Source organism: Diprion similis, chromosome 14, assembly GCF_021155765.1.
Source record: "Diprion similis isolate iyDipSimi1 chromosome 14, iyDipSimi1.1, whole genome shotgun sequence".
In the NCBI taxonomy this organism is placed as follows: domain Eukaryota; kingdom Metazoa; phylum Arthropoda; class Insecta; order Hymenoptera; family Diprionidae; genus Diprion; species Diprion similis.
The window spans coordinates 1,585,137-1,606,324 of NC_060118.1; the positions used below are offsets into that span (position 1 = coordinate 1,585,137).

Sequence of the window (21,188 nt, forward strand, 5' to 3'; positions counted from 1 at the left end):
TGTGTAGAAATGATTCTTGGCAGGTAATTGAGTTTCGTCAAGTTTTTCCCAACAATCGCCGTATTTGTGAGGAAAAACGCCTTTGCGGGTCATCAAGCTGAACTGCGCTAGATTATTGTAAAATTTACGTGTTATATGTTTATCGACATCGCCTAAATACGAAGAAAGTTTATCAACACTGCTAGCCATAAATCAAAACGAATCGATGAATTTCAAATGCATCATTGTCCCATCAACCTGCTTTGTGAAGGATATATATTTTTCCTTCTTTATGGGAATCAGTGTAACCGCTCCCGAAAAAGTTAAAGCTGGGGATTCATCTGAAAAATGTGAATCGTAACCAGATAAATTGTAGAAAACTATGGGAATTGTATGCGACTCGCTGAAATTCAAATTACACCGATTATGCGCAGGACCGCGATATTTACCCGTGAAGTGACAATGATTGTGGCACTTTTTCTCCTCGGGAGTAAACGGCTTTTCACAAATATTATAATTTTTTGCGCGCATGTGACGATCGCGTCGCACTTGGGTCAGAGACTCTATCGGAATTACATTTTTTATTCGTGACTCTACTTTAACCGATAAATCTTTAAGCTGCTGCATGAACCAATCTATGCAATCGGTACCGCGTTTACCGTAAAACTCCGATAAGGTCTCATCGTACGCGCAATGGACGTAGTATGCTACACTGTGCGGGGTATTCTTTTGAATTTCATATGTTTTACGGTTTCCAAATTCGTCCACAAGTTCGGATTTTGATATACATTCAAGATCGGCGTAAACAACAAACGGGACAGTGCCTTTGTTTTCGAAATGTTTGAACTTCAAATTTGAATCTTCAGATCTTGGTAATTCCATGCGCACTTTATTCAACATAATACAATCCTGCCGATGGTGGTCGTAGGCGTGTTTCACGGCGAAGTGGCACAGGCATCTGTCACATAAAAACAGCTGACCATTATAATTAGACAATTGTTTGCTATCCAATCGCGAGAGATCTTTGATCCAAGCAAAGTGGAATCTTAGTGTGAATTCGCGGTTCATATCATGCTCTGGACAATAATTACTTTCAAGTATTAGAAGATGAATCGTGTCAACGTTTGCGCTGTGCAGATTTCTACTCAAATGAATCGGCACGATGATGCTTTTCTCGGATTTTGCATGATGCGAAAAAGTTTCGGATTCTATTGCATGTACACTGATTCGCAAATTATTTAATTCTCAAACTTTCCCACATAATGCGGAGTAGCGGGAAATTCGATGCCTGTGCAGTCCAACTCTCGAATATATCAGCGATAGCTACGCATCTGGCTAACATTGATGTCGACCGGGTGGAGAGCTGCGGTAACGGCCCACAGAAGACATCTTTCATTCTTGTTTTTGACGTTGACCACTGCCTTCTTGCGTTGAATGTCCATGGGTAGCGTGACGAATGTTGAAGCTCCTGCAGCGAGAGGCTGGTATCGGTTGATATCTACAGCAATATTCAAAATCTCGATCATACTCCAGCCGGAATCGCGTTGTTCGAAATCTTCGACCTTTACGAACAGTTTGTGTTTTGCGTCCGCGAACCAGCCGTCTATAGCTCTCGATAGGAGGATCGTCACGTTGGATGTATTGAAGCTTTCAACTTCCGCAGCGACCTTGTCATGCTTGACGTTTTCAAATTTGCATGTCAATATCATGTTGACCTTCACATTCCCCTCATTACGCTCTGCCAGCTTCAATTTTCCGACAATGATCTGCCGCGCGTCGCTTAAAAAGACCTCCAAATCTTTATGGCCAAGATTGGTGACAATGCCGGTGCGAATCCAGTTAGCAAAAACGCTATCGGCATCATCCCACTGTGAACCCGCAGAACTGCCAATATTACCGCCTGTCAGCAGGCCATGCTGCCGCTGTTGCTGCTGAATCTTTGCTACCCAGGATTGTATGAGGGAGATCTAATGTTGGATTTGCTGTTCCGCCCCCACACTCATTCTCGGCTGATGTGGAATATCTTGCAAAACTTCTATATTTGCAACTTCAATACCGATCCAATGATGGAAGACGTCGTGACTTTCTTCTCCGGGAGTTTGCTCGCGCAGCAAATTGTGCGCCTTACCCATCTGCTCGACGAATCCCATGTTTGCTTCGGCGGCCATGACTTTGACGTTGGTAACGATGATATTCTGAACTTTCAACTTTTACGTGTTGTGTAAGACTGATGAGTCTGCAATGGATGTGTTGCCCTTATGTCGAAGGATCCTGAGGGGGGGGGGGGGGGGGTCTCCGCGTTCTGCAGCGGCAGCAGCTTGCAAGATAAAAATTATGGTCAATCACGTCTGAGCCTGCACACGCCTACCCCTCCCCTATCAGTGAAAAAAACGTTGAAGATACCCAGTGGGAGAATCGGCTGGCGAAAAGCGGCTTCGAGCGGCATAGAGATGAATTCTGATCCCTAGACTCGTGACTGGGAGATTTATGTTAATGGGACCTGACGAAAAGGGTTGCTTGGGAAAAGCCTCTTGAGAAAACGTAGCAGCAATCAGTAATTATTGCACCCAGATGGTGAGAATCCGACTCTGCGACGATTAGGCAAGACTGAACCACTTGTTAAATTTCTGCGTAAGGTTTTTGCGATGGTTTATAATAGTGCATAAGCACATTTTTGAATATTCTGGCATGGTTTTAATTTTTCCCTTGTGTCCCTATGCCACTGCGTTCATTATCGGCATGACCTGAAAGGCAGCATTTCCAGGTATTTTTTTAAGTGGTCTAGCGTTATCTAACCTAGAGCCTTCCGCCGTCGAACAAGACCCGACAGGTTCCCCCCCCCCCCCTCACTTTCCACTCGCTTCTTCCTTGCTTTCCCCTCCCCCCTAGCGGCGCTGCAGTCGCTCCGGCCTGTAGGAATAGGGGGGCTGGTGGCGAAAATTGGAACTAGAATCCAGAACTCTTATATCCTAACTACTCAAGTGACTATCAATCAAAATCGAAAATTCAAATGGATAATCAAAATTATAAAGCGTTTATGTGCATTCTACGTCACCGTCAAGCTGCTTACAATAAGAGCGTGGCGCAGCGGCGAGAGCCCCGTTTTGTGGGTGCGGGATCTCTCGATCGATTCCTGCCGGTGAATTCATTTTCTTTTTTTTTCCTTCAAATATTTCACATTCATTCCAAACTTAGATGTCTTGAATAGTGCTGATTTCTCGAAAACGGCTGAGAGGCGCACCTTACTACTTGCACCTGTTATACTTCTAGTCATGAACTACACGTTCAATAAATATAGATTGAATCGGTGATGCAAGCATCTTATCCTCCCCTTTTAAACCAAGATAAAGACAGTGCCGACCTACCGGTAGCATACGCGTCCGGAGCACTCAACCTTTTGGATACTTGAAATCCTCAATCACGTTTATCTTATACCGCTTCCTGAATTTCAAGAATTCCCTGTAGGTTGATTCACCAGCTTTCTCTGACCATGAACCCAACACTTTGCTGCGTAAAAAGTAAATTATTTTACGCCTATGATTTTATATGATTGGACAAAGTTTATGCATGTGAATTATCTGCTATTCTAGACTGGTAAATATTTGGTTTTATGCTCAAATTCGTGCTTATGAGTAATTATAATCAATCATGTGAAGGATAGCTTCTATGGTCGAAGAAAAATTGAACTATTTAATTTAGAGATATTTTGAGTACATTTCAAACTAAATGCGTTTTCAATGTTTGAATACTCACAAATCAATTTTTGGAAACCACTTTTATCGACATTTCAGAAATACCGATTATATGTTATTATTTTACGAATATCTGGTAAACCACTAATAACAAGGCTCATCCAATTGAGTGAGTGAATGGAGCAAATTAATGAGCACAACAATCAGCTTTAATTAATAATTAATTTACCACAAAATCATCCAACACTTAACTCGACGGAGATGATGAATGGAAATAATCAGCAAAGAGAGTTATTTGGCGCGCCTGATTCTCTGATCCTAGCATAGAAAGTTACACATGTAGAATCAAACTCACCCGCGGATGGAGTTTGTTTGGAGGGCCTTTCATCCCAGTCATTTCCTTCCATTCTGTCGACCAGCACGGCTCTGTCACCGTGGCGCCGTTCCGGTGATCCACTTCTCGACTTGCTTCGCCATTCCAGTTCACGCTCCCACCTGAGCTCCTCACACCGCTCTCCTGCAACCTTTCGAAACTATAAAATTAGCATGTGGTTAACGGTCTATATAAGAGACACCACCACACAAATGGTAATATTGATAAGCGAGCTTGAGGCCATTGCGGGTAGTGATACTGCGGGTAGGTACACATGTAAATGGAAATTTTACGCAATATTGCACCCTGGAAGAATTTTCGAATATGTGTGTACCTTCCAACTCAATTTGACATCCGAGTTTGGGCTTCATCGTTTTTAATTGGGTTTAAACTTTAACAGTTGCACCTTGAGAGCTCCCAAATTTATCACACACATATTGACGCTTTTTTGATGTATAGATTTATGAAACTTTCCATATTGTGGAGATATCTTGCCGCCGCCGCCATGTCAGCGACATACTGAAAAAAAAATATTAAAAACTTACGTATTAGTTATCCCTAGTTACCTACACCAAGGAAAACTTCCACATCACTTACACGGGGTCACTGATTACAAATCTACCCTCAAAATACAGGAGTTCGAAATCGCGAATCCAAAAAGGCGGGCCAAAATGCAAAAATTAATTCGACTCGAATGAGATTCGGTACTAATACGTAGGTTGATTATATTTTTCAATATACCGCTTACACACCGCGTCCCGTTGGGCTCAGCAAAGTCAGGCACGCGCGCTCAACCCTGTAGCGGTCTCCTATCTGCACCCTGAACCAAAATATTTACATTCGATCAATGAAATTTTTCTTTTATTTTTTTCTGTTCAAGGGTTGTTGCATATATATTCTTTCTGTTGGGGCTTATTTTTCCATCGCACTTTTTTCCTAAATAGTTGATTTTTATTATTTTTTTATTTGCTTCTTTCGTTCAACAGATTAACCGTCTTGGGGAAAAATTGATTATGGTATTCGTTGCCCACTGAGGCTGGTAAACATCGAGTAATCAATAATACGTCGGGTAAGGTACCTTGTAGTGTTGTTTGTTGACGTTCCCCATTTTCGTAATGTGATTTCAGATCAAAACCTACACTTTCAGAGGGTGGGAGTCAAATTCGTACCTTTGTTTGTTTAAATTATTTCTTTACGAATTAACCATGTTAAGAAAAATTCAGCTCCCGGTACCTAAAACTACAGTTCTTCAGCTAGGAAGACTCCCCAAACAGAGTGGACGTTGGCAATTAAGTCTGAGAGGGGGGCCACACTTTTTTTAATACAATACTCAATGAGGGCATCACTTAATATATTTTGTCAGCGCCCTCCTTTTGCAAGGTATTATACGAGGTTAAACCCTATACGTTTCGCTGATGAAAAACAAAAAAAAAATAAAAAATGAAACGATCTAATATACCGGGTGTCCCATTTTAAAGTACCACCTGATTTATCTCGAAAAAGACTGCTCTGATCGAAAATTGACTCAAGTGAAACTTTCAGGGTTTGAAGGGGCACGTTCGAAAAAAGAATTGTTTCAGTCTCGAATTTAAAATGGCGGCGCTACGATGGCAGACATGTTTTTTTTAAACGGGGGAAACGATCTAATATACCGAGTGTCCCATTTTAAAGTACCACCTGATTTATCTCGAAAAAGACTGCTCTGATCAAAAATTGACTTAAGTGAAACTTTCAGGGTTTGAAAGGGCACGTTCGAAAAAAGAATTGTTTCAGTCTCGAATTCAAAATGGCGGCGCTACGATGGCAGACATGTTTTTTTTTCTAAACGGGGACATGACTTTTTTTTGTATCAAAAAATTTATCACATCAAAACTAACAACTTTTGCATGACCGTTTTTCGGATTAAGTCCGTAATTTTTTAGTAACAACGCAATTCTTTACTATTTCAGCGCTATCCAGGATGTACGAGCAGGTAAAGTCTTAACATCCCATGTGTAACATCCCACACTGAGAGACTTTCGGTGTAGCTGCTACTCCTCAATCGGAACGACAGCGCGTGAAATGTGAGTAGGGTTGGCTCATTTTCGGTACACGGGCTGCGCCAAGCTGACGCGCGTCCGTAGCCACTGTTACGGCGAATCAGCTGCGCCGAAAGTCTCTTAGTGCATGTGTAACATCGCGTTTCGCTTACCCCGTCAGTCTCCGCGGGCTACTTCCTACGACACGAGAGAATAAAATGGAACGAATCAGAGCAGCCTGCCGGGCGATCCCAAGAGAAATTCCACTAAGAACAGTTGACGGTTTTGAGAGAAGAGCTCAGGCATGTTTGAACATGAATGGTGGGATATTCGAACACCTTTAACTATTAGCGGCACACATTTTTCCTTACTCACTATCGACTTGAAATTTTGAACTCAAGGGTTTTTGGGGTCACTGATTACGAATCTGCACTCAAAATTTGAAAATTCAAGATAGCGGATTCAATATGGCTGACCAAACGTGCAAAAACTCGTTTGACGAGAGCGAAAGTTGGTATTCGGGGGTTTTCAGGGTCACTGATTACGAATCCGCACTCAAAAGTTGGAAATTCAAGATGGCGGATCCAATATGGCGGACTAAAACGCAAAAAGTCGTTTGACCTTCGCATATCATGAAAACCCAAGATCTTTTCCAAACTTTCAAATCAATTGCAATCGCTTTGCGGTCATAAAATCCGTCATTTGAAGTGTACAGCCGCCATATTGTGTCCGCCATTTTGAATTTTGCTAATCTGAAAACGGATTCGTAATCAGCGACCCTAAAAACCCCCGCCCACCAAAAATCGTAAGAATACTCTTAAAACTATCTTCAATAATACATTTTTTTTAAAAAAAGTGCTGTTTTTCAGAGTTTGTCAATTTATATAAACAAATTAACGAAACATAAAAACAATTTGAACATAAACTTTGATTCTCTAACATATCAAGATCATAGAATTACAAAAAAACCCGGTTAAATCGAATAAAACTATTCCAAAATTGTAAAAACGTGTTTTAAAACAGGTGGCATTCCTGAATGCGACTGTGCCGCTGAGGGCTGAAAGGTTCAAGGTTGTGTGCACATGCAAGAATGCACAAACACACACACACATACACACAAACTCTACAAGGAGGGATTGGAGTCCAACAATAGTGACGAGCCGCAGAGACCTGATCCTTGCGAGTGTTAGCGCTAAAATAGTCAAAAATTGCGTTGTAACTCAAAAATTACGGTCTTGATCCAAAAAACGGTCGTGCAAAAGTTGTTAGTTTTGATGTGATAAATTTTTTGATACAAAAAAAAGTCATGTCCCCGTTTGAAAAAAACATTTCTGCCATCGTAGCGCCGCTATTTTGAATCTGAGACTAAGAACAATTTTTTTTTCGAACGTCCCCCTTCGAACCCTAGAAGTTTCACTCAAGTCGATTTTTGATCAGAGCAGTCTTTCTCGAGATAAATCAGGTGGTACTTGAAAATGAGACACCCGGTATAATAGACTGTATGACAAAAATCAAGTATTTTTTTCGAAATTTAAGTCAGAAATATTGTTCTGAATGACGAAAAAAAAGTTTTTGCTCTCAATATTATTATTTAGAGGCGCCTCATCGCGAGTTTCCATTTCTTATTTGAATGATATGGAATTTTTTTTTTTTATCCTCGGAATTTCATAGCTCGTCAATGCATTAGCTTACCGATGAGACCAGAACGTAGTTTTGTAGTAAATCTAGCGCACTACTGAGAAGGCAACTTAACATTTCATGATAAATCTACATCATCAAAAAATATTTAAGCTTCTTGAATACCTTTTTACCTGATACAACTTTTGAAAATGTCGAGTAATCATAAAATGAAAGACCTTTTTTGAAGAGCGTTCAATTCCCTACAAAAATACGTTCTGTTCTTATTAGTATATTAATGCGTTGACGAGCGATGATATTCTCAACAAAAAAAATTTCAATGTTATACAAATGAGGGATGAAAAATAGCGATGAGATACCTCTAAATATTCACCCCTTTCCGTCCACTCTTCCCCCTTATTTTTCCGCCCCAGCCCGTATTCCCTCTTCCACTTTATGACCTATACATCACTCTATATTATAAAGAAATCTCGCGGCCGCCGCCGCTGCTACTGCCGATGTATTAGGAATCCAGAAATGATGATAATAATAATAATATAAAGAGCAATAGTAATAATAATTCACCGCGATCCCTGGTGGCGAGGGGGTGTGAAATCCCCGCGCTCGGGATGTGACTACCCCGCGTATACCGAGTGAGCTTAGGGGGACTGAAATCAGCACAGCCCTGATGGATGGCCTCCGAGGGGACTCCAGGAGTCGTGCTTAGGTTTTGCCACGGTACGGGGAGTTGCGCCCCCGAGACACGCTTAGCTCCCAGGAACATTTATATGAGATGCACAAACATAACAAGGATATACCTCAGGTAGTAGCCCCAGCACACGGGAAATCTACCACGGGTTCCGATCGGGTAAAAACCCCGGTGGCCCAGGGTAGCAGCACGGATTCTGAGCGCCGCAGGACTAACGGAACAAGACGACACTACGGTTACCGAGACGCGAACGGATGGCCAGTGTTTCGAGCGTGGGTAGTGAGGCGAATTGCGCGTTCACTACATCTGCGATCGGCGGTGACATGAGGATCACGGAATCTACGGACCTCACGGACATGGTGAGGATTATTCACAGGACCGCGATAAGGATGGTTAGGGCAGCGGCCATTCAAAAAAACATGGATATGACCGTGAAACAGGGTATTACGACAACACTTGAGGCCGCTGACGTTGCCCTGGACAGGTGAATCAAAGCAGCCCTGAGACCACAACAGACGGACTACGAATCGACAGAGACGCAAACTGAGAAGAAAAAACGAAAATGGGAAAGGCCAAGGACAAAAAGAAAGCGGGAAGTGACTCGGACCACCCGGAATCTTCTCAAAAGAGGCCAATGGTAGTAGAACCGGCCACAGCCTGGCAGACCGTGACGAAAAAAAAAATTAAATAACGGAAAACGCGGACGGACGAGACGAACGCGACGACCCGGGCTAAAGAGCGCAGAGCGGCTGCCGAACACTGGGGGACGGCTGTGCTCGTGAAACCCGTGAATAACAGTACATACTCCGACATTGTGAAAAGAATACGGAAGAAGGTCGATGCAAAGAAGAGCCACCTTCAAGTGACGACTCTGAGGAGCAAGAACGGACTATATTTTCTGAATATTAAGACGGACGCGGACGGACGGGACGATTTTCAAAGCGCACTGCAGGATGCGGTTTGCGACGCGGGTAACGTCAGGGCCGAGGCCTCCAAGGTTCGATTGGAGACCTTGGTCCTGGACTGCGTCGCGACCAAAGCCGACGTTGTGCAACCACTAAGACGGGAGACGAGACGAGACGCTTACTTTGGCGTCCACATTTTCGGGCCGAATCGTACATGTCGGTATGCGATCTTGAGTCGCAGAAAGCCAAGATGCTGCTTGGTAGGGGACGGATCGGGATTGGATGGATGGGTTGCTGCGTCCGACAGCGACTGATAGTTACAAAATGCCACAAGTGCCTTGACTACGGCCACACTAAGGCAAACTGCGCGAACACGGAGCGGACGAAGTGCTGCAGGAAATGTGGCCAGACGGGACATCCTGCCACAGACTGTAGAAACAGTCTGCATGCATGAGGTGCACTGTGTTTCGAGTTGCGTTGGAGGAGTAGAGGAAGCAGGCCGGACGAAAGACAAGATAGTTCAGGGCAACCTGAACCGAAGTAGGACTGCAGATATGCCACTACCACAGATAGCAGAAAAACATGACGCTGACATCCTGATACTGTGCAAACCGTACAGGAGTCGGCTGATGCAGACATGGATTACGAAAAAAACCAAGACAGCAGCTATCTGCCCCAGTGAGGGGCGTTGCCCGACCTCGGATGACCAGCTGTAGCGTGGGGGACGATTAAGTCTGGGCTATGGCCGGCGCTTTCACTTACGTCAGCGTCTACCTAACCCGAAACTGCACCGCAGCAGAGTTTGAGAGAAAGGCAGCGCTTCTCGAAGATAGAGTCAGGGACCTGCCCGGGGACCTCGTGGTCGCGGGGGACTTTAACGCGAGGGCGATCGAGTGGGGAATGACTGAGACGAACAGATGCTGACGGCTACTACTGGAGATGACTGCATGGCTGGATCTAGTAGCGGCAAACATAGGTAACATAACGACGTACAGGCAACCGGGATTTGGAGACTATCCCACACGTAACGATGACGTAGGACAAAATATTGTGACGGGTGGGGCAATGGCGGGTGGTCGAGGGTAACACGGCCAGCAACCATCAGTATATCGCCTTCATAAACTTTCACGTTACCCAGCTTCTGACGTGCCACCGCTACTTTGGACGGTACCTTTACAATACAAACCGAGTACGGACGCCAGACTGTAAGTACTGCAGATACGAACGAGACCACGCGGAACACACGTTTCTCAAATGAGACCGCTGGACAAAACTGGACAGATCTGGGACTGAGAGTTGAGACGACGATGGGACGCATCAACCTCCACAACATTGTTGAGGTAATGGTCCACGTACAGACTGGTAGCAACTCGTTGCCAACTACACAGAGACCATCTTCAGATGGAAAAGCGTGGCCGGCTGCCTGACATAACGTAACTGACGGACAGACTGACAAGACGTACATAGACAGAGCCCCCAGCTAGAAGTAATATCGCTATAGGTCCTGGCCGTGGGCGTTATACAGGAGGTGGCGGTTTAGTGGGTGGGCCATTGGAGGAGCTCCACATTCGTGCTAGCCCGTATGACTGGCGTGAATCCGTAACTTGGATTCCGCAACTTCTCAGATAAAAGAAAAAAAATGATGATGATAATAATAATAACAACAATGGCACCCCCTGTCTGTACCGCCGAGAAGCTCGTCGGAGCGACCAAGGCAATAAAGACGGGTAAAGCGCCAGGACCGCACGGGGTACCAGCGGAGGTTCTTCGGCTGATGGCGAGCCTGAGGCCAGAGATACTCCTTGACCTCTACAACACGTGCCTTATGACAGGGACATTTAGTGACCGGTGAGAGGTGGCGAGGTCGGCCCTTATCCTGAAGGATAAGGGTGACCCCAGCACGCCAGGGAAAATGTACGAACAGCTTTTGCGACCACGACTCACGAACGCGATACAGGACGGCGGGGGCCTCTCAGACCAGCAGTTCGGCTTCCGGAAGAGTCGATCAACGATTGCTGTGATGTAAGAGGTGGTTGACTCCTTCTGGTCGACAGACGGACATTGCCACGCCGCGCGACCCGTCGCGCTGCCGGTGACACTGGACGTTAAGAATGCCTTCAACTCAGCCAGGTTGGTGGACATCCTGGAGTCACTGAGAGATGATTTCGGGGTCCGGCCTTACCTGCTCCGGGTTGTGGAAGACTACCTTTGGAATAGACGACTGACGTACGAAACGACCGAAGTTCAAGTGACGCGACAGATCACTGCGGGCGTCACCCAAGGCTCCATACTGGGACCTCACTTCTGGAACAGGATCTACGACAGCCTGCTGAGACTGAAGCTCCCGCTCGGCGTTTGCCTAGTCGCTTACGCTGACGACGTGGTGGCGGTGATAGTCGAGCGCGCTCCAGATCTGCCACAATACGCACTCAACCAGACGATGAGACGAGTCGGACGGTGGATGACTGACCACGGACTGCGACTCGTGATGGAAAAGACAGAACTGGTGCTTCTCACTAGAAGACGTATAGCGACCATACTACGCATGACGGTCGGGACGGATGATATCGAGACCCGAGGAGAAGTCAAGTACCTGGGGGTGACCCTGGATACAAAGATGACCTTTTGGCTGTACATACAACGGACAGCTCTGAAGGCGGCCAAAAGGATAGCATCCCTAAGCCGCTTGATGGCAAACGCGAACGGACCGAGACTGGGGAAACGGAGACTTTTAATGTCCATTATATACTTGAGTCTGCTCTACGGGGCGGAGATCTGGGCGGACTCCCTGAAGACTAAGAAATACTGTTACGCGATAACGACGGTACAGAGACAGGGCGCGTTGAAGATCGCTTGCTCCTATCGGACGGTCTCAGCACAGGCCGTTCTGGTGTTGGCAGGTGTGATTTCCATAGACCTTCTTGCGTGCAAGCGCAAGAGGATCTACGAAAGTGACGCGGACGTGACCCGATGGGACGCGGCAACGACGGAAAGAGACGTGACGTTACAGACGTGGCAAGAACGTCGGACGGAAGAAACGACGGAAAACTGGACGAGACTACTCATCAAGGACCTCAGACCGTGAATCCAGAGGGGGTTCGGGGATGTAAATTTTTACGTCACCCAGCTTTTGACGGGCCACTGTGACTTGAGACGGTACTTACACAACTTGAACCGAGTACGGATGCCCAACTGTACGTACTGCGGACACGGATGAGATAACGCGAAACACACGTTCTTCGAATGTGACCGCTGGACAGAACTGAGACAGAGACAGGACACGGTCGTGAGAGGCATCACTCTCCACAACATTGTCGGGGTAATGCTTTATAGTACGGAAAGGTGGCAACTCGTTGCTACCTATGCAGAGAATATCCCACGACGTAAGAACGCCGATGGTTGCCTGACATAACTGACGGACGGCCTGCACTGAACGGACGACATGACTGACAAAACGTACACAGACAGAGCCCACTGCTAGAATTATTATCACTATAGTTTCTGGCTGGGGGCGTTCCACAGGAGGTGGAGGTGTAGTGAGTAAGACACCCTGGAATCGCACATCTGCGCTAGCCCGTATGACTGGCGTGAACCCGTAACTTGGATTCCGCAACTCTGCGGAAAAAGAAAAGAAAATCTCTGATCCGTCGCCCTCCAACTAATCCTGAAATGGCATAGTTGGCGACCTAAGTTTTTGGATGTGTAAAATTTCAATCCTTAATGTCATGGTCAATATCATTCGAGAGCCTTGAAACTTCATAAAACTTCTTTTTACACACTGTATCGTATTGCTATACGAAAAGATAAAAATAGATCTGAAGCCAAAATAACGGCACCCTAATATATATATCCATAGACCCAAATCGATTGCATGAGAGTACATGATGTAACAAGAAAGTAAAATCAACGATCGTTCCCAAGTTTGAAAAACTTGGAATCACCCGACGAAATAATCGACCTAATTCTCATGTCGTATGTAGGAATTTATTACCAACTTAACTGTAGTCACTCTATTGACGTAAAAAGGGGTTACTCTCCTGATGGGAAAAAGCTTTGTTCTGCGCTTCATGTCAATGAAGTGGCCATTATAGTCCAGTCTGGAATAAATATATATCTTAACCGTTTCATAAATCTACCTGAGATAGAATTCTTAGAAAAATGTAAAAATTTTAGAATCTGTTTCAATTAGCTAGTGGTCTTCTGTTTAATCATTCACTGACTGGACACAAAAAAGCGTCAGCTGATGAAATTTATCTGCAAAAAGTATAAATAATCTCAGCAGACTATGCGTAATCCAACATTACAACGTTTCTCTAAAAGGACAAATGAGCTCATCTGAATATTCTTTTGCTTGATGAAAATTTATTCCATACTTCTTGTTTTGAACACGTTGATAATTCTAGACTCGCAAAAATTAAATTTTTAACGATTTAAAAATGTAGAAACAATGTTCTCATTATTTTTAATCCCTATAGCAAACATGTTCAAGTCGAGTAAAAGATAAAACTGATTTTTCGTAACATGTTCCCGAAACGCGATGAAAATCAGTACCAAAGAATTCATTGAATCCATTACATAATTCTTACATGTTCGTTAAGGAATCAAGAGTATTTGATAGTCGTTTAAAAAATTATTAGAATGTATAAACATGGATAACTGCAAATAAAAATTTTTCAACCGCCCGAAAAAAAAACTCGGATTTTTAAAAGTCGAATTCATAAATTAATTTAATTACTCACAATCCAGAAATGACTGCATTAGTAACTGAGAAAAAGAATACTTTGTTTCTCACGTAAAGAAATTTCTGCACAGTTGAAAATAGTCGAGTCAAAACCAGGTCAATTTTTATGAAATGCCGGATATGCTGTTAGTATACATTCCTTTATGCCGCTTGGACGATGGAATTTGTAAAATGTAGAGCATTGGTCCTCATGTATTGGAAGATCGAACGCGGAATCCGTTCTGTGATGTTACTCATTGTACGTCTAAGACGTTAGCAGGTAAGCTTGCGATTCTTTAACTCGTTATCCGATGCGTTGTTCATCGTAAAAAACATTTTCATTCTTTAATCGCTCAATACCTTGTAACGTAGGATTTCAGAGCGGTCCGTCACAAGGGCACGCAACTGAAGAAAAATCCCTAAAAATGCGTCCCTGGCGAGATACTCCAAGTGAATATGATAGAAATTAGACGATAAAGTATTATTAACTAATTCTTTCTCTGTCAACTCCGTATTTCGCGCTTTGGCAGTGGCAAATAAGGCAATAGGACGACAACGATCCCAACTACCGAGGTACCAACATCCACCAATGAGGAAGTCACAGACCGAACATTACGCAATATCTAACGGTAATCTCAAAAGCGTGGCTTACTTGTAACCGATATTCGCCACAATAGGGATGACCTAATTATGATGGGGAACAATAGACCAATCAACAACTGTAAAAAGAACCACTTCACGACAACGGCGAGATCAACGAGCCGAACTGCGACCTCCGTCTACTCTACGCTCAACCAATCAGGTGACATCATGTTTCTTTCCTGATCGCATTGATCCAGATGGGACTTTACCTTTCCTTTTTTCTTCATCACTATCGTTTGTTCTACCGCGACCGTTCACTCATAATTTCTCTATCGTTTCCACTTTCGTTCAGTTTTTTTTCGTTTTCTTTTTTAATTACCTTTTCTCTTACTGTTTCTTTGACTATCGTTGAGCTTATTTTTGATGAAAGTCGATGTCCTGTGGTCCCAGTCACCGGCCAAATTGAAGCTTTTGCCATTGTATCGTATGGTTACGAAAAATCTCACATCTTTTGGTTCCTCGTATTGTAATTATCTTTTCAGTTGCATCGCGTGATGCATCGTTGTGAATCATGGTCCACAGCTCTGAGGTGCTTTGGGCCGTCGTGTGACTGCATGGTTCATTGATTTCGTATCGTTGAATGACCTCATTATATCAATGAAATTATTCTGACGACCTAATCATTATGAATCGAATATACATTATAGATTGATATCAATTAGGTGGTTAGAATGATCCATTGATAACAGTGAAAGAAGTTTATACAAATCAAATAGTTTGATAGTACATGTTGACTAATCGTTTCCAAGATGTAAACTTCGATGTTAACAATATTAGACGGTATAATTTATGAAATAAGTCATTATTTTATCAAAATAAATTCTCAAGTAATCAAGGAGCTGGAATCTGGATTCATTTTTATTCGTTCTGTTCTAAAATATCATCAACCAACAATTGACCTGCATTTATGCAATGCTAGTCTTGGGTGACGGAGCTTGTCGGATAAAATTATTGAATAAGAAAAATTGCATTCACGTGTTGAGAAATGGGAGGTTGTTCTCCAAAATCGATCCAATTTTTCATAAATATTTGCAGAATTTGTCAAGTGGTCCAAATTGCCAGCCTAAAATAATTCATTACTCATATATATTATATACGAGGCTGTCCACCTCGATATGATACACCTGCAGACCTCACCATCTCCGATTCAATTTTTTTGATATGTTGTTCTTTGATCTCTAAAAAATTGTTTCAGCATTTTTTCGGATTTTTAAGACCATCCCTTTCTGAGTAATGAATTTTTTTTATGCTGACAATTTTAACCACTTGACAAATTCTGCAAATATTTTTAAAAAATTGGATCGATTTTGGAGAACAACCTCTTATATATATATATATATATATATTGTAACGTGTCCAACTCGACATCGGCATGTTGGATCACGTCACCATGGCTTCTGGACGTGAGCACCGCTTACCGGAGCCGCAGTCAGAGCGCCACTGACGACTAGACGCGGCTAACAATGACAAGGAGGGACGCTAGCAACCACCGTGACCGATCGACAGGGGGACAACTGAGTTGCAACGGCTCGATTTAAAAGACAGACGGCGAGACCGATATCCGACGACTGAAATCGGTCATCAGTAGCAGATCCACGGAATCACCCGGGCTGACTCACAAATTTTGTTGAACGCAGGAGTCAATCCCGAGGCGATCTCCGGATTGCGCAAGAATTCAAGAGTAAACTAAATAGTTCAGAACTATGTAAATAGAAAAGATTAGTTATAAAATAACTAGAATCAACCTTAGAAAAATTGATCCAGGCTAAACGAGAGCCACCTTCTTAATTTTTATAACGAAAAGAAACGTATAGCAATTTTTGTTTGAATTCAGACTCAATTTTTTGATTATTACATTACGGTGAACAGTAAACCAAAACTGCAATTAATGTTTATCAGTAGTATTGAAGCCAAGGTGGAATTTATATATAACGACGTAATCTAGAAGATTGTACAGGTGCATACCACCTCAGTATTAGATATAATCTTTTGTTAGGCTAAACTGTAAAACTCACAGATAAATAAGTGCATTAAAGATTTGATTGTTCTATAGAAAACATTCTGGTGAATTTATTCATTTGGCTGACTTCAGTTAGCTAGGAGCAACGAGTGAAATCCGCGCTCACACACACACAAAAGCAACGGATGAAACCCGCGCTTAGCCAGGAACACTATCTATTACAAGCAACGGATGAAACCCGCGCTTTACTAGATCAACCACAAGCAACGGATAAAACCCGCGTTTCACTAGACGGATAGACAGCAACGGATCAAACCCGCGCTTGCATCTGCAACGGATAAAACCCGAGCCTAGGTGTAGGGAATATATGACACTCAAAAACCACTCCTGGTACTGGTGTTCACCTCCTTACTGGATATCCTTTTCAGATGAAAATATAAATTAAATTATTGTAACTGAAAGGCAAAGACACTCACCGGTGCATTGTCTGGACTGCAAATTGCAGGCCATCCAGGGCAAACGTTACAATATATGTATATGGGGTATTCTAACTGAAATCGCGGAGTCATTTGCCTCATGCCATCTTTGCATAACTTTTTTTTTCGCATTGATGCCACTTCCCAAGAAACCTGATTTTTTAAACAATTTCGTCGCTACTCCTTCAGGTGGCGCGACGATTATTTTTGCGTGAAAAAGGGATAACTAAAAAAACCCATTTTTTTTATTTTGCAATTTTTTCCACAGATTCTGGGTGGAAAATAAGTAATGTATTTCATAAATAGAAGGTGGGCTGTGATTGTCTCATATTTGTTTACATTTTTTGTTAGTTTACAAAATAAGAAAATATACTTATACCAAATTCTAATAGTCCTTACAGAAGCGGAAAAAAATCAAATAAAACACGTCTTGAAAAATTTTGATATTTTGCATATTTTTGAAGATAAATGAGAAAAATGTTTATTTCTCCACAAAAAACATCAAAAGATGAAAGGATTTTTTTGATTTATTTTGAAAAAAATGCAAAATATCAAAATTTTTTGTGACATGTCTTATTTTAATTTCTTTCCGCATCTGTTAGGACTATTTGGTTCTTAAATTTTATTTATTTAAATTTCTTTTCTTGGAAACTAAGAAAAATGGTGAGAAAATTATAAGGCGGCCGCAGCCTACTTATTACTAATTTTTGATCCATTATATTCGTCAAAATTGGTCATAAATAGAAATATTTGAATTTATTGCACGACGTTTCGGTTGGTCATCTGCCGACCATCTTTAGGCTCTGAATACAATTAAAACATATTTGTGTGATGTATTACAATGTTAAAGGTCGTAGCCAGCTGAGAAGGGGGGAGCGGCCAAATTTTAATCATTTAGCTTCAAGGGAATTAGAAATAAAAATGCTTGTAGCCTTTTCAGATGATCCAGCTTTTCTCCGGGTGTAATGGAACGATTTTCCTAGGGAAATATACCTAAGACAACCCATAGAAAAAAATTGAGAATCAGCCAATATTCGGCCAACAGAACCACGTAAAAAATTTTTTTCAAGAATAAAATAATTTTTTTCAATTACTTTTACACGAGAAACAATTACCATATTCTTTGCATAACTCAATTCAACGTCCTTCAACAACGCCTATAGTAGGGTATGTATGAGAGTTCTGGACCAAGATTGTGGCGATCCGACGGGGGGGTCCCCCCGATGTCAAGGGGCCGACCTGGTGGTGGCGTCGGAGTCGGAAGGGGCGGGGGGAGGGAGGGGGGGGGGGGTGGCAAAATTCCTGTTGCGTCTTGTTTGATGGCGGAATGTTATAAGTTGAAAAAAGTTAGACCTGTTGGAAAAATTCCAGAAAATGCGTCTTTTCGAGTCATTATGACAATAAACTGGGTGGCTGATAATGTGAATAAATCTGACACATATACTGGATTCTTCAAAAAATATTGACAAAATGACAGATGTCGGTTACAGGACGTTGGTGAAAGGAGCATGTTAGGTTTCAAAACGACAATCAGATACATTGAACACATGTTTTCATTTATCCTCAATGACATTCTCTCTTCCAGCTTTTATATGATAATAAATCATATTATTCTGAATTAAACAAATAACCTTATACATTATATTTTCTATATCCCCAAAATTAGACCTATCGCTCCAATATCGGCAAATATTAATTTCTTTAACATGCCACTAATCGGACTGTATTCAACGACTCGATCATGCAAGATCATGCAGTGAGCTGCGGTGTCTTGAGGAAATTAAACGCTCGCTTCAAATACCAGCTGGATGTCCACCGGTCCGGTTTTCAACGATTCATTCTGTTTCGAGCTATCGATAACGATCAGGGGCGCGTGGTTCATAAATTCACTTATCTAGAGAAGAGGTTCGGCTTCCTTGTTGTGGTAGGATGTTTGGAACTGAACATACATATCGTTGAGAATAGCGTGATGATTATTGGAAATATCTAGATTTAAATTTCCTACGGGTAACACTGTGAGTTAAGAAAAAGTGTTACATATTTTATTCTACAATGATCGAATTTGCCAGCATTTTTCATTGCTTCGTTTTTCCTCGCAGTTTTGAATCCCATTATAACGTATCTAGGATTCTACAGCTGCGTCGATGTCTTGATCGCCCAGACATGCCGCGTCGTTTACGGCAGCATCGGATACACGTACGTTTCCCAGGAACGAAAGCTCTTGGGAATGTCCGAGTCCTTGGCGATGTAGTTAAGTCGCTGGATTTTCGGCTTGTCGGCTAGTTTAATGAAGGGCAGCAGTCAATCGACTCTTTTGAGGGTAATTTAAAACTTCTCGGTAGTGTATGCCTAAAGTACAGCATTTAAATCGGTGTTGGTGCGTGTGAGAATCTACTCATGTTTGGCATTAACGACGACTCGGCAATAATCCTTGGCAGATCCCAGCAAATAACGCAGCGGTATAACATCAAAATTTCCTGCATCATCGGCCAGGTCGATATCAGCGACGCTCAGCCAGCCGGTGTTCTTCGAGCCATGCTGTTGCCCGGGGGTAAGGGATAAGTATTCCTTCATGATGTTGGTAATGCCCACATTTTGATTTCGATCAATTTCCACACCGTTCAACTCGTAGCGTATTTCCTCAAACATGTGACAAACAGCCATGTTGCCCAATATCGTAGTAGCCAACATGGAATAATCGTCTTTCATCACTTTCCCGTAATTGCGTGGAAAGCTTTTTCGGTAGCACGCACTCGTTCTGATTTTGAACGGAAATGCGAAATTCATCGTTGTTTCCAAAGGTTGATGATGCTAACGGCTGATGGGCGTGAATGTCAAAGTGTGCGATCGATTCGTCTAATGTCACGGGTTTCTGTATTCTTGGTATTTCCTCTACGGTAACACGCACAGGATTTAGTAGACAAGAATTTTCATTTTCCAGAATTTCCACATAATCGGAGACCTAGACTCTAAGGTCACCCCGAGCGTTCAGAGGTGTCAGCTTCAGCAGAGATGTCAGCGTCGTCAATGGTGCTGGACGACGAATGATATTTGGCCACGACGTCTCGCTTTTGTAACTCTTGCCTGATTTTTCGTCTCAAATACGATCCCCATTATCTGATCGATTTTCCATGTAAGCGTACAGTTATGGTTTCTCCGCGAAAATTAACTAACTCCTCATCTTGATCGACTATTCGAAGCTATAGGCTGGTTCCATTTCAAACCACCCAGCAAGGTCGGGACGAGAAATTCGAACGACTTGTGAATAATTAATATGATTCTTTGGGTAATTTAAGGGGACCCGTATTTGGTCATTTTGCTCCAGAAAAATTTCGTCTCTCTGCACGGCTATTACCATTTTTTGTCAAAAACTCGTTTTCACAGATTCCGTAAATTTACTGTTTTTCTAAAAGTGCTATAACTTTTGAACGAATCAACGGACTTGAGTGACTTTTTTTTTCAAAATGTGCGTATTTTTATCTTCTTTCAGAAAATCACAAGTTTAGGAAGATCGAAACAAAATCGCCGGAGTTATTCAACGTAATGTAAAATAATCCGAAGTTGCTTGAGCAGAAAATTTGCAATATCTTCAATATCGTAGCTGCCTGTGGGTATCATAATGACTTCCCGGCTATTGTCTGCTTGCTTCAGATAAAATTTATTGCACCCCTCTCGAATATTAGGTATTGAATTGAATATCATAAGCTTGACGAATCTGAGAACATAGTTTTCATTGAAGATAACTCGGTGGAGGAAAATATAGCGACACTAGCACAAATGGGCTGCCCAAAAGTGTTCAAAGTCAATGATTCTGTCATGACTAATGCTCGCCCATGTAACGCCACCCGTTCTATAGCTGTCCGCAAAGAAATATGAGGCACAAGTGACCACAAATCACAGTGTCGTATTCCTCATACCCCTTATAATTGTATTTCACGCTACCAACACCTAGAAAGTTCATCAAATCCCCAGGTGGTTCAAATCGCCAAAACTATCAAAATACACAACGTGATCACAGTTTTTCTTGTATATTATATAACCCAATAAACCCGGGATCGTTCTTATCGTCAAGATTAATAATTGCGGATGTTCGCTTC

The 21,188-nt window shown here is 42.6% G+C and overlaps 1 protein-coding gene across 1 annotated transcript in view; it reads right to left on the bottom strand.

Moving 5' to 3' along the window:
- Nucleotides 1-3,427: 3,427 nt before the first annotated feature.
- Nucleotides 3,428-21,188, bottom strand: part of LOC124414954 — a 256,017-nt gene continuing 238,256 nt past the window's right edge. Inside the window, exons 5-6 of the mRNA XM_046896145.1 lie at nucleotides 4,027-4,204; nucleotides 3,428-3,486 (exon numbers count right to left, since the gene is read on the bottom strand). Of these exons, the coding sequence (XP_046752101.1) occupies nucleotides 3,428-3,486; nucleotides 4,027-4,204 (237 nt within the window). The remainder of the gene's footprint in view (nucleotides 3,487-4,026; nucleotides 4,205-21,188) is intronic.